A 14,925-nucleotide genomic window follows, 5' to 3' on the forward strand; every position below is an offset into this window, starting at 1 on the left:
CTAGTCTATAGTCTAGTCTATAGTCTAGTCTATAGTCTAGTCTATAGTCTAGTCTATAGTCTAGTCTATAGTCTAGTCTATAGTCTAGTCTATAGTCTAGTCTATAGTCTAGTCTATAGTCTAGTCTATAGTCTAGTCTATAGTCTAGTCTATGGTCTAGTCTATAGTCTAGTCTATAGTCTAGTCTATAGTCTAGTCTATAGTCTAGTCTATAGTCTAGTCTATAGTCTAGTCTATAGTCTAGTCTATAGTCTAGTCTATAGTCTAGTCTATAGTCTAGTCTATAGTCTAGTCTATAGTCTAGTCTATAGTCTAGTCTATAGTCTAGTCTATAGTCTAGTCTATAGTCTAGTCTATAGTCTAGTCTATAGTCTAGTCTATAGTCTAGTCTATAGTCTAGTCTATAGTCTAGTCTATAGTCTAGTCTATAGTCTAGTCTATAGTCTAGTCTATAGTCTAGTCTATAGTCTAGTCTATAGTCTAGTCTATAGTCTAGTCTATAGTCTAGTCTATAGTCTAGTCTATAGTCTAGTCTATAGTCTAGTCTATAGTCTAGTCTATAGTCTAGTCTATAGTCTAGTCTATAGTCTAGTCTAGTCTAGTCTATAGTCTAGTCTCTAGTCTAGTCTATAGTTTAGTCTATAGTCTAGTCTATAGTCTAGTCTATAGTCTAGTCTATAGTCTAGTCCATAGTCTAGTCTATAGTCTAGTCTATAGTCTAGTCTATAGTCTAGTCTATAGTCTAGTCTATAGTCTAGTCTATAGTCTAGTCTATAGTCTAGTCCATAGTCTAGCCTATAGTCTAGTCTATAGTCTAGTCTATAGTCTAGTCTATAGTCTAGTCTATAGTCTAGTCTATAGTCTAGTCTATAGTCTAGTCTATAGTCTAGTCTATAGTCTAGTCTATAGTCTAGTCTATAGTCTAGTCTATAGTCTAGTCTATAGTCTAGTCTATAGTCTAGTCTATAGTCTAGTCTATAGTCTAGTCTATAGTCTAGTCTATAGTCTAGTCTATAGTCTAGTCTATAGTCTAGTCTATAGTCTAGTCTATAGTCTAGTCTATAGTCTAGTCTATAGTCTAGTCTAGTCTATAGTCTAGTCTAGTCTATAGTCTAGTCTATAGTCTAGTCTATAGTCTAGTCTATAGTCTAGTCTATAGTCTAGTCTCTAGTCTAGTCTATAGTCTAGTCTATAGTCTAGTCTATAGTCTAGTCTATAGTCTAGTCTATGTCTAGTCTATAGTCTAGTCTATAGTCTAGTCTATAGTCTAGTCTATAGCTCTATAGTCTAGTCTATAGTCTAGTCATAGTCTAGTCTATAGGTCTATAGTCTAGTCTATAGTCGTCATAGTCTAGTCTATAGTCTAGTCTATAGTCTAGTCTATAGTCTAGTCTATAGTCTAGTCTATAGTCTAGTCTATAGTCTAGTCTATAGTCTAGTCTATAGTCTAGTCTATAGTCTAGTCTATAGTCTAGTCTATAGTCTAGTCTAGTCTAGTCTATAGTCTAGTCTATAGTCTAGTCTATAGTCTAGTCTATAGTCTAGTCTATAGTCTAGTCTATATGTCTAGTCTATAGTCTAGTCTATAGTCTAGTCTATAGTCTAGGTCTATAGTCTAGTCTATAGTCTAGTCCTATAGTCTAGTCTCTATAGTCTAGTCTATAGTCTATAGGTCTATAGTCTAGTCTATAGTCTAGTCTATAGTCTAGTCTATAGTCTAGTCTATAGTCTAGTCTATAGTCTAGTCTATAGTCTAGTCTATAGTCTAGTCTATAGTCTAGTCTATAGTCTAGTCTATAGTCTATAGTCTAGTCTATAGTCTAGTCTATAGTCTAGTCTATAGTCTAGTCTATAGTCTAGTCTATAGTCTAGTCTATAGTCTAGTCTATAGTCTAGTCTATAGTCTAGTCTATAGTCAAGTCTATAGTCTAGTCTATAGTCTAGTCTATAGTCAAGTCTATAGTCTAGTCTATAGTCTAGTCTATAGTCTAGTCTATAGTCTAGTCTATAGTCTAGTCTATAGTCTAGTCTATAGTCTATAGTCTAGTCTATAGTCTAGTCTATAGTCTAGTCTATAGTCTAGTCTATAGTCTAGTCTATAGTCTAGTCTATAGTCTAGTCTATAGTCTAGTCTATAGTCTAGTCTATAGTCTAGTCTATAGTCTAGTCTATAGTCTAGGTCTATAGTCTAGTTTCTATAGTCTGTCTATAGTCTAGTCTATAGTCTATAGTCTAGTCTATCGTATAGTCTATAGTCTAGTCTATAGTCTAGTCTATAGTCTAGTCTATAGTCTAGGTCCTAAGTAGTCTAAGTCTAGTTAGAGTCATAGTCTATAGTCTAGGATCTATAGTCTAGTTATATCTAGTCTATAGTCTAGTCTATTTCTAAGGTCTAGTCTATAGTCTAGTCTATAGTCTTAGTCTATAGTCTAGTCTTATAGTCTAGTCTTATAGTCTAGTCTATAGTCTAGTCTAGTCTATAGTCTAGTCTATAGTCTAGTCTATTAGTCTAGGTCTATAGGTCTAGTCTATGTCTAGTTCTATAGTTCAGTCTATAGTCATAGTCTATAGTCTAGTCTATTAGTCTAGTCTATAGTCTTAGTCTATAGTCTAGTCTATAGTCTGTCTATAGTCTAGTCTATAGTCTAGTCTATAGTCGTCTAGCATAAATTATTTAGTACTTTGAACATAATTGGGGTGGGCATTTATTTATAGCCTACAGAACTATAGTGGCAAGTAGTATTAATAGGTTTGTGCTGATGTTTGTAGCGCATAAAAATATTGGTCCTACACCCACCTTAAAGTATACCGATCGACTCAAATCACGATTAAGACATGTCCGTCCGTCTGTCCGGCTGGCTGGCAATGTAAACCTTGTGCGCAAGCTACAGGCCACAATTTTTAAGATATTTGGATAAAACCATAAAACCAAACCATGGACCATACGAGTTTTTCGGCACATGGTTGAAGTCGGTCCATTATCCCATACCCATACAACCTGAACCTCCGATTTTGGGTTTTTAACTCATAACAATGTGAAATATACTACTATCTCACCAAAAATTAGCACAACTATGTAAGTCTTATATAAGCATAAATGACCATGCCAATTTTTATAATGATCGGCCTTCGTTTGACCCTAGCCCCCATACAAAGCCCCCTTTATTTTAAACGTCCAAAAATTTACTTATAACCATTAGTATCGCGATAAAATTGAGCATAACTAACCTTTATATAAAATTACATCCCTCTTCCCATTTTTTTAAGGATCGGCCCATATTTGACCCTAATTCCCATATAAAGCCTCTTTTAGAAATTTAGTTTTTCATCAATGAATTTCTTAAATATATTGGTATTATGTTAAAATTCAACACATTTTTTATGAAAAATAAATAATTTTTAAAATATAACCATGGTGTAGGGTATCATATAGTCGGCCATGTCCGACTACACTTTTCTACTTGTTTTATCATAATTTAGTGCTATTCTAAAATTTCAATTATATATGCTTGCTGCAGACATATGTATGTATAATGGGTAAACCTAATGAAAACTACGAGAAATTCTTCATCTTTTAATTTTATTGATTCACTTCTAACAGACCTCTTCTGTCAAACATTGGCAAGAGATTTTTCAAATTCTCCTGGATTATGGGATTATCATACAAACGTCTCTTAAAGCTCATAGCTCGATCATCTTCACCCATTAAAGCATTATAATCGGCATCTGTAGAATCTTGATTCAACATGACCGGTTGTATAACAACAGAAGAGTGCATAGCTTTAACAAAAATTTATAAAAAATATATAAAAATATAATTTTGTGCATAAATTTTATACAAATCAGTTACACTTACCAAAAAATTTCTTCTGTTCTGCTTGTATTCTGAATTTTTTCAAACTAGGTATGGAATTTGATTTATAGTTTAACTTTTGCAAAGTATCTGTAAAAATCTGATGATACATTTGAAATAATTCATCTTGATGATAAAGTCTTAATGGTTCTTTTATAGAAGTATTAAAGAAGTAATGTAAATCCAAGGTGGGGGAACCCCAAAATGAATACTGAAAATCTATTAGTAAAACATCTAAAGGTTTTCCAGTTTTCGCACAATACTTAAACATAACATTATTAGTCCAGACATCACCGTGGACTAAAACATTCACTTCACCATACGCCGGGGCAAAACAACGTTTACCAAGTTCCATGTAGTAAGGCTCCAGAGCAAATATTTTTTTGGCATATTTACGGGAATTTGTATCGTTAAGTTGTTGCAAATAACGGGCACAAGCCATAAATGAATTGACGAAAAAATGTCTTATAAGTATCGGTGTATTTGTTGAAAAATCCACGATCGTATTTCTCCAAACAACCTCCACCACGTTCATTAAAGACAGCCGAAGTAGCATGCATTTTAGATAATTTACGCAAACTAGTTTAACATGATCCATATCTAGTCTCTGTATGCGATTAGCCATAACATAACCCTGCATTGTTAGATCTTCGAATATAAGAGCCTGTCTCTTGTAATCCACATAAAATACGGCAGGAAATAGGCGTTCTGAGTCATTGATTCCTTTAGTAAATCATTCATTTTGGGCAAGACTTGTTCATATAATATCATCTCCCGATTAAAAATATCATAGCTAGCCATTTTCTCTTTGGCAAAAGCATCTTCTTCATATGAGGTCTTACATATGAAATGATTTTCTTTCTGTTCTTGTCCATTTTTCAAGTTATAGACCACATGGGCCTTGGTCAAAAAGCCACCATAATTTTCACCTTTACCAAATGCCGGTTTTATGTTGAACTTTTCGATTTTTAAAGTCAAGTCTTTGTGATAAACTTTCAAGACCTCTTCTATATAATTCTTTGTTAACCACTCGGGAATAGACATTTTTCCTCAACTATCTTAGAATGAAAGTTAAACTGCAGTATTTTTATAATTTATTTTAACTTTTATATATTTTTACGTGGTTTTTAGAAATTTAGGTGTTCTCTATAATAATAAATGGGTATACTTGCTATGCTATTAGACGTGGTGCCAAATTAAGATCTCCACAATATTTGTATATAATTTTTATAATTTAAAATAAGACTAGAGATCTACTCGTGCATTCATATATCTTAATAAGATTAATAGGTAGTGTAAAAGGTTTGTGTATAATGTTATTTAAACTATTTTTGCAGTAAATATCATAATAGGGTATATAATAGGTCATCGTATTCAAAATTGCATTTAGCACGGGACGAACTGAATAATTTGTTAACATCATCATTTCATTTAGTGTAATAAAACAGATTTATTTAAATTTTAATATTACTTATATTTTTTATTACGGTTATTTATATTTGTTATAAACATATACACCGTTTCAGTGTGGTTTCCACGAAATTCGTTCGTGATACAGTGTAACTAGTTACATTTTGTATATGTTCACCCAGCAAAAGCATGGTATGGACTTGAAGTTATCCAACAACTTGATCAATAACTACTACATACCATCTGCATTACTAAGAAGGAGTTTAGTAATGACTTACAAACATTTCTTTTAGCTTTGACATTTCGTTTTCGAGTTTTATTTCTTACACAAATGGAAAAAGTAGTATTTTGTGTAAAGGCTCTTAGTAGACCCTATTTGTGGAATTATCGTGGAAGCACTTGACTCCAATGACATCACCGTGTTAAAATAATGCCTTAAGATGCTATTGTGTACGTAAATTTTAGCATTTTAACCCCTTCCATAGGTTAGGTTATGTTGGATGTCGTCCTCACGATGTTATCAGTGGGGACATACTTGGGTTCAGTACGTTGGTCCCTTGGTAGATCCGTTAGGTCATGTAAAAAATTGCTACCTGGCGATTCAGTTTATGATCGCAATAACATCCTCCTCATACTGACAGCTCCTGCAGAAGTCATTAATTGTTAAGTTTAGTCCTCTTGCATGGAGCCCAGAAGGCCAGTGGCCAGTCACCACTGCAGTCGAGTTCCTTAGATTTACTCTCGAAACATTAAGTATGAAATTATAGAGCATTTGTAGGTTGTATGACGTTCTCGCGATGTCATCACTGGGAACACTCTTGGGTTAGTAAGATGATCACTTTATGATATCTGAAAAGAGAGAGGTGGTCAACGTATTAGGACACTTCGACTTAATTTCTCTGGGGTCCTATACAAAGCAGTTTGTGGCACGTATAAAGTAGCTTATTTTTCGGATATTAACCTCTGATACATATATCCGTTAAGTCACGCAGTAAATCGATCACAGCGGAAGTGAGTTATACTCCCTTCTTCCTCCTCATCCTGACAACTCCTTCAGAAGTCATTACTTGGTAAGTGATACTCGCCTGTCTGCAGGTGGCCTCAGTCGACCAACTGTATTGCACAAGCTCATATAGTTTATCCCGTATAGAGCGTTTGCAGCAAAGAATAATAAGAAGTTGGACTATGACATTGTTTTACAACAATAACATTTCCTTCTCTTCACAGACGAGTTCTGTGTAAATTCAACACACTTGTGAGAACTCAATTCTCTCCCAATACTTCAAAACATTTTCGCGAAAATACCGGGATAATAGGACTTGAACGACGTTTTTTCACAAACACATAACTATTTTTTAATTTTTTACACAATTTTATCGCATTTAACAATCCGAAATACTTTTATTTTTCACAAACTAAAAAGTATTTTTTTAATTTTTTTGACAATTAATTTTTGTGTGTTGAAATTAAAATTGACAAAACAAAGTTGTATATTTGGTATTGAAAATGAAAAAATTATTTAAAATAATCTTATTTTTTTGCAAAAAAAAAGAGATTTTAAGTCCGAAAAATATATTTATTAAATGTTTACTGATTAGATGTGGGCAAAATAAATTAAAAATCTGCGAATGTAGAAATTTAAATGTTATTTATTTTTCCTAAAATTTTTATGTACGATTTTATGCAAGTATGTATGTTTGGAAAGTGTGGTGAAAGTGGTTGGAGCTCCAATACTAATACAAAAATTCTACCAATACATACTTAGAGTTAGGTACCGAATGACAACTCCTTTACGTACCAACTGACAAGCCCCAATTTCTTTATATTCTTTGGTTTGCAGCAAAGAATAATAAGAAGTTGGACTATGACATTGTTTTACAACAATAACATTTCCTTCTCTTCACAGACGAGTTCTGTGTAAATTCAACACACTTGTGAGAACTCAATTCTCTCCCAATACTTCAAAACATTTTCGCGAAAATACCGGGATAATAGGACTTGAACGACGTTTTTTCACAAACACATAACTATTTTTTAATTTTTTACACAATTTTATCGCATTTAACAATCCGAAATACTTTTATTTTTCACAAACTAAAAAAGTATTTTTTTAATTTTTTTGACAATTAATTTTTGTGTGTTGAAATTAAAATTGACAAAACAAAGTTGTATATTTTGGTATTGAAAATGAAAAAATTATTTAAAATAATCTTATTTTTTTGCAAAAAAAAAGAGATTTTAAGTCCGAAAAATATATTTATTAAATGTTTACTGATTAGATGTGGGCAAAATAAATTAAAAAATCTGCGAATGTAGAAATTTAAATGTTATTTATTTTTCCTAAAATTTTTATGTACGATTTTATGCAAGTATGTATGTTTGGAAAGTGTGGTGAAAGTGGTTGGAGCTCCAATACTAATACAAAAATTCTACCAATACATACTTAGAGTTAGGTACCGAATGACAACTCCTTTACGTACCAACTGACAAGCCCCAATTTCTTTATATTCTTTGGTTTGCAGTTTGAGAGCGGTATGCCGAGGAGCCCACCTTTGCAGAGAGTCGGCGATAGTATTACCAGTTATTTGTTGATGACCAGGAATCCAATACAGTCCTATAGTGAAACATTCGCAATTTCGTTTAGGAATGCCCGGCATTCTAGGACTAAGTTTGATGTTGTGTAAACACCACTTAGAGCCATTATTAACATAATCGATAAAATCTGAGCCAGTTTGCAGCCCGTTTTATGGCCGACAGTGCAGCGTGAATAACGCTACATTGGTCTAGGAGCTTAAAGGAAACTTTCATTCCAGTATGTGTTACGTGGAAGCCTGGGATGTCTGGCATTCTGGGACTTTGATGTTGTGTAAACACCATTTAGAACCTTAGGGCAGCCTGGTTATCGGTATATATTCGAACATTAAAATTGTATATTTGGTAAAATCTGAGTCAGTTTACAGCCCGTTTAATGGCCGACAGTTCAGCCTGAAGAACGCTACATTGGTCTGCTACCGTTTGAGCCAACGGTTTAAACCTTATACAATCCGTCATTGAGGATTCATTGCATCACAATTGAATCGTGTTGAATCGTCACTGAAAAGCTTCTATAAGATTGTTTGGCAATCTTATAGAATGATGGCAATCTTATAGAATGATAGATATGATAGACTGGCCCATATGCCACAAACCGATTGTGTGGATTTTAATTGCATCTTTGAGTTGAACATATTGGGTTATTAACAACACTGATGTACGGAGGATTCTTTTGCGGTGTATATGTTCTTGTAAGGATTTCCCCACTATGCCCTTACTTGGTAATGAAAGTTTTTGCTGAGCAGTTTATCGACCTGAGGGCTAATTTTTACACATAACTCTGAAAAATCAACCATAAATACCGGTTAAATAATGCATTTTTGGTTTTCAAACTTACACTTGATCACTCCTTGGCTACGTCCATGTCAAATTTTATATCGATCGAAAAATATATAAAATTTAGTATTTACAAATACAAAACTACAATTCATATTAAAATTTACTAACAACTGTGTTAACTTCTCCTGATAAAAAAATTTATTAAATTTTGTTAAGTGTAAAAACAAAATTCATTTTAAGAAAAAAAAAAAAGAATTACAATAAAAATTACTAAAAAAATACATACATTATACAAAAGAATTAATTCACATTTAATTCTCGTTTAAATTTATAGGCTTAAACTAAATATTTAAAATTCCCAGCCGGAATATTCCTTAACAACATCCTTATTCTCTTTACGATGGCGATGCACAGCACTCGCCTCTCCCTTGGCTACACAACGTTTACGCATATCAATTTTTTCCTTCTTATCCATATTACGTTTGATACGATCTGTTATAACGGAAGGAGCAATTGTACTGGCCGTTGTTGAATAAGAACGTTGAGAACGTGCATCGTTTAATAGTTTTTCAACCATTTTCAAACGATACATACGAGAATTTGGATCGATATTAGCCAATTCAGGAACATTATCAGTTTCCAAATCATTAGAACTTAATGACTGAGCATCAGAGTCATCTTGATTGGCTTGATTTGAAGAAGTTTCATCTTTATCTTCAGTTGAGAGCAAATTTTCTTTAATATTATTATTATCGATTTCTGGTGTTTTCGTTTTGTCTTCTTCAGCTATTAGTTTAGGTTGTATTTCTTCAGGTTTAGGTGTATCTGCCGGTATTTCTACTTCAGGTCCTATTTTAATATTACCCAGATATTGTGAACATGATTCAATATAACGTCTTATGGAATCATCACCACCTTTGACAGATTTTAATTCACTGAATTTGATTTCATTTTCTAATTGTTGACGATATTCATTTATATCATCGTTGGTAGATTCAACTAATTCTGGAACATCATTGTCATCGTTGGTTTCTTCTTCTTCATCGGACTCTTCAATCATACCATATTCCTGAAATAGTTAAATAGTAAATAAATTAAGATTATCGGATTTTATTACAATATATAATATACCTTAAGCAAATCATTTTCCATTTCTTTGGTAAAACCATAACCTGTACAATGGACTTCAGTATCTAAGTTATCATCCCGAACGATATCTGAGAATTTAGGATATTCTGCACTTTCGTAATTGTATTTACGACGAAACAGTTCTCGCACACATTGAACATCACGGTCGAAGAAACTGAAAAGGAAATTGAAATTTTAGTAATTTGAGAAAATTTAAAACAGACAACATAATAATCAAATGGAAACTAATATGAGGAAGCAGTATGGGAGACAGTCAACTGGATTTTGTTTATTTATTTAGGACGTCCGAGAATGCCCCTTAATATCTTAACTAAGACATCTTGTCAACCCAAACAGAAATTTGTTCACAAGAAAGTCGGAAATATTGAACCCCGCTGATCATGGTCAAGCGGAACATTAGAGCAAACCCTGCATGAATCTGTTGTTATACTAAAGCCACCAAACTAGGCCTGGCCATCTACACTGTAAATCCGAAAACAAAAATATACTATAACGGAATGTGTAAAATGGCACCTACAGAGCCATTGACTGTAAGAGAACCGTAACTGAAATAACTTTCAATGGTGAGCTTTGCATCATATGGATACCAAGCCACTCGGGATAATCGAAAATTACAGTATTTGATATAATATATGACCACTTGCAATAATGGAATATTGAAAAAAGCCACCAACGAGAACAGGACAAAACTACTTACAGAATGAATGATAAATATACTTACTATTCAGCATTTTCATGAGATGTTGACATCATTTGTGGAAAATCAATCAATACAGGTTTACCATCATCAGATAACATTAAATTGAATTCATTGAAATCACCATGTATAACGCCAGAATTGCCCAAACGTACAATTAAATTCATAAGATCATCGTATACTTGATCGGGATCTCTGAGCTCATGGATTTGAGTCCTAAAAAAGGTAATTAACCTTTAATACATGTATAACATAAGCAAAATACTTTAACTTACATGGGCCAACCATTAACCAATTCCATCAAAACACAATGACGATTAAAATCGATAGGTTTTGGCACGGGGAAACCTCTATCATACAAAGCCGACATATAGGCAAATTCTCTAGTAGCCGAAATTCTAGACAAATATAACCAGGAAGCTTTATGTCTACGTCCGTGATAATCACGTTTAGACTTAATGTTACGGAAGCAAGTACGACCCAAACGATGTAATTTCAAACAGATGGGTGTGCCCTCTTCATCAGCCACCACATAAATATTGGATTCTTTACCAACACCAATTTGATTGCCAAATGAGGAGACAGAACCACGCAAAGTTAAGGATTTCAAAGCCAAGTAGTCATAGCCGGTGTTGGTTAGACGATAGCCATCAACTGTTGAAAAAAATTGTGTATTTTTTAAATCTTATCTCCATAAAATTGTTTACATGAAAACTTACACTTTTTGCCTCTTTCATAGGTCAACAATTTGTGTTTGCACAATTCTTTTAGTAACTTGTGTACACCACCAGACTTAAGATTAGCTATAGAGGCTACCAAGGGTCCGGGTACAAGTTCATGATTTTTCATTCCCATTTCAACCTAAAATAATTAGGGGCTTTAGTAGTTTGTTTACTTTTGCATAAAAAACGTTCACTTACCGCAGTTAAAACACGGAAATCTTCTCGCGTTAGATAACGTAAGACGGTAACATTTAATTTACCCATTTTTAAAGTTTAATTTTAGGAAAATTTTACGATTTTTTTAATAAATTTTCGTTTTGTATTGACTCTTAACACGTGCAGTTGTTCTTCTTTCCTCACTGAATAAAATCAAACAAATGAAATGTCAAAACAACAGCTGTTTGTAGGATTCTATAAAACGGCTTTCGAATAATCGAACAATCAACTTTATTCTAAAAAGTAGAAGTCGACTGTTTTGTTCCAAAAAAGTCGATATCTAGCCTTTCATCTATGAAAAAGTCGACTTGTAAATAAAAAAAGTAAAAAAATAAAAAATGTTAAGTTTTTTTAATATTTATTTTTCATTTTGGTGGTCGTAATCAATACCAGAGAAATATATATGTTTTTAGTAAAAAAAATAGTCGTAATTTTATATAAACTTTTTTTGTAAGTTAGGGAGTGGTCCGTAAGAGAAATTACTAGTAAGGAATGTACGTGTTTGTGTGTTGATCGCAACAAACTTGTAAATTTCAATATATATTGAATAAATATATGTGTTTGGGTGTTGAACGCAGCAGAAATGTTTTGATAACAAAAGCTGTATGACGAGTGCGCCATCTGCTGGACAGTAGTGTATTCAAGTGGTTAAAGTGTTTGTTGTGAATACAGGGTGTGTATAATACTGTTAAAAATTCAAATCTAGTTGCTTAAATAGTTAGTTAGTTAGTTAGTTAGTTAGTTAGTTAGTTAGTTAGTTAGTTAGTTAGTTAGTTAGTTTAGTTAGTTAGTTAGTTTAGTTAGTTAGTTAGTTAGTTAGTTAGTTAGTTAGTTAGTTAGTTAGTTAGTTAGTTAAGTTAGTTAGTTAGTTAGTTAGTAGGTAGTTAGTAGTTAGTTAGTTAGTTAGTTAGTTAGTTAGTTTAGTAGTAGTTAGTTAGTTAGTTAGTTAGTTAGTAGTTAGTTAGTTAGTTAGTTAGTTAGTAGTTAGTTAGTAGTTAGTTGTAGTTAGTTAGTAGTTAGTTAGTTAGTTAGTCAGTAGTAGTTAGTTAGTTAGTTAGTTAGTAGTAGTTAGTTAGTAGTAGTTAGTTAGTAGTTAGTTAGTAGTTAGTTAGTTAGTTAGTAGTTAGTTAGTTAGTTAGTTAGTTAGTTAGTTAGTTAGTAGTTAGTTAGTTAGTTAGTAGTTAGTTATAGTTAGTTAGTTAGTTAGTTAGTTAGTAGTTAGTTAGTAGTTAGTTAGTTAGTTAGTTAGTTAGTTAGTTAGTTAGTTAGTTTAGTTAGTTAGTAGTTAGTTAGTTAGTTAGTTAGTTAGTTAGTTAGTTAGTTAGTTAGTTAGTAGTTAGTTAGTTAGTTTAGTTAGTTAGTGTTAGTTAGTTAGTTAGTTAGTTAGTTAGTTAGTTAGTTAGTTAGTTAGTTAGTTAGTTAGTTAGTTTAGTTAGTTAGTTAGTAGTTAGTTAGTTAGTAGTTAGTTAGTAGTAGTTAGTTAGTTAGTTAGTTAGTAGTTAGTTAGTTAGTTAGTAGTTAGTTAGTTAGTTAGTTAGTTAGTTAGTTAGTAGTTAGTTAGTAGTTAGTTAGTTAGTTAGTTAGTAGTTAGTTAGTTAGTTAGTAGTAGTTAGTTAGTTAGTTAGTTAGTTAGTTAGTTAGTTAGTTAGTAGTTAGTTAGTTAGTTAGTTAGTTAGTTAGTTAGTTAGTTAGTTAGTTAGTTAGTTAGTTAGTTAGTTAGTTAGTTAGTTAGTTAGTTAGTTAGTTAGTTAGTTAGTTAGTTAGTTAGTTAGTTAGTTAGTTAGTAGTTAGTTAGTTAGTTAGTTAGTTAGTTAGTTAGTTAGTTAGTTAGTTAGTTAGTTAGTTAGTTAGTTAGTTAGTTAGTTAGTTAGTTAGTTAGTTAGTTAGTTAGTTAGTTAGTTAGTAGTTAGTTAGTTAGTTAGTTAGTTAGTTAGTTAGTTAGTTAGTTAGTTAGTTAGTTAGTTAGTTAGTTAGTTAGTTAGTTAGTTAGTTAGTAGTTAGTTAGTTAGTTAGTTAGTTAGTTAGTAGTTAGTTAGTTAGTTAGTTAGTTAGTTAGTTAGTTAGTTAGTTAGTTAGTTAGTTAGTTAGTTAGTTAGTTAGTTAGTTAGTTAGTTAGTTAGTTAGTTAGTTAGTAGTTAGTTAGTTAGTTAGTAGTTAGTTAGTTAGTTAGTTAGTTAGTTAGTTAGTTAGTTAGTTAGTTAGTTAGTTAGTTAGTAGTTAGTTAGTTAGTTAGTTAGTTAGTTAGTTAGTTAGTTAGTTAGTTAGTAGTTAGTTAGTTAGTTAGTTAGTTAGTTAGTAGTTAGTTAGTTAGTTAGTTAGTTAGTTAGTTAGTTAGTTAGTTAGTTAGTTAGTTAGTTAGTTAGTTAGTTAGTTAGTTAGTTAGTTAGTTAGTTAGTTAGTTAGTTAGTTAGTTAGTTAGTTAGTTAGTTAGTTAGTTAGTTAGTTAGTTAGTTAGTAGTTAGTTAGTTAGTTAGTTAGTTAGTTAGTTAGTTAGTTAGTTAGTTAGTTAGTTAGTTAGTTAGTTAGTTAGTTAGTTAGTTAGTTAGTTAGTTAGTTAGTTAGTTAGTTAGTTAGTTAGTTAGTTAGTAGTTAGTTAGTTAGTTAGTTAGTTAGTTAGTTAGTTAGTTAGTTAGTTAGTTAGTTAGTTAGTTAGTTAGTTAGTTAGTTAGTTAGTTAGTTAGTTAGTTAGTTAGTTAGTAGTTAGTTAGTAGTTAGTTAGTTAGTTAGTTAGTTAGTTAGTAGTTAGTTAGTTAGTTAGTTAGTTAGTTAGTTAGTTAGTTAGTTAGTTAGTTAGTTAGTTAGTTAGTTAGTTAGTTAGTTAGTTAGTTAGTTAGTTAGTTAGTTAGTTAGTTAGTTAGTTAGTTAGTTAGTTAGTTAGTTAGTTAGTTAGTTAGTTAGTTAGTTAGTTAGTTAGTTAGTTAGTTAGTTAGTTAGTTAGTAGTTAGTTAGTTAGTTAGTTAGTTAGTTAGTTAGTTAGTTAGTTAGTTAGTTAGTTAGTAGTTAGTTAGTTAGTTAGTTAGTTAGTTAGTTAGTTAGTTAGTTAGTTAGTTAGTTAGTTAGTTAGTTAGTTAGTTAGTTAGTTAGTTAGTTAGTTAGTTAGTTAGTTAGTTAGTTAGTTAGTTAGTTAGTTAGTTAGTTAGTTAGTTAGTTAGTAGTTAGTTAGTTAGTTAGTTAGTTAGTTAGTTAGTTAGTTAGTTAGTTAGTTAGTAGTTATAGACTTTAGTCCTGATAAAAATCTTATTACCATCTTCCATCACTACCCCTAACGTAAAAAGCTCTCTGTTAAATAAACCCTCCATAAACATTACCCTCCTCTACTGAAACAAAAATAATAATGTTATCCATCATCATTACATTTCCTATTCCTCTTTCTTGCTATTTTCCCATTTCTGCATTTACTTTAGTTAATCGCGCATTCGTATTAACTTACTCCTTTCATCTTCACACACACATCCATAAGCTTTTGACATTTCCCTTTATTACTGGATACATACTAAATTTAATTA

General features: G+C 31.8%; 1 protein-coding gene and 1 pseudogene across 1 annotated transcript; both read right to left on the reverse strand.

Moving 5' to 3' along the window:
* Positions 1-3,563: 3,563 nt before the first annotated feature.
* LOC119607488 lies at positions 3,564-4,930 on the reverse strand (annotated as a pseudogene).
* Positions 4,931-8,788: 3,858 nt separating this feature from the next.
* LOC119607480 (serine/threonine-protein kinase rio2) lies at positions 8,789-11,690 on the reverse strand. The gene is made up of 6 exons (XM_037961422.1): positions 11,402-11,690; positions 11,201-11,342; positions 10,757-11,135; positions 10,506-10,697; positions 9,767-9,938; positions 8,789-9,704 (listed from the first exon to the last, which is right to left on the reverse strand). Exons 1-6 carry the CDS (start codon positions 11,465-11,467, stop codon positions 8,985-8,987), a joined length of 1,671 nt encoding a protein of 556 aa, XP_037817350.1. The 5' UTR covers positions 11,468-11,690; the 3' UTR covers positions 8,789-8,984.
* Positions 11,691-14,925: the final 3,235 nt, after the last annotated feature.

This window comes from Lucilia sericata, unplaced genomic scaffold, assembly GCF_015586225.1.
Source record: "Lucilia sericata isolate MDLA Ls3-8-SP2 unplaced genomic scaffold, ASM1558622v1 Contig000698F_arrow, whole genome shotgun sequence".
NCBI classification, from domain to species: Eukaryota; Metazoa; Arthropoda; class Insecta; order Diptera; family Calliphoridae; genus Lucilia; species Lucilia sericata.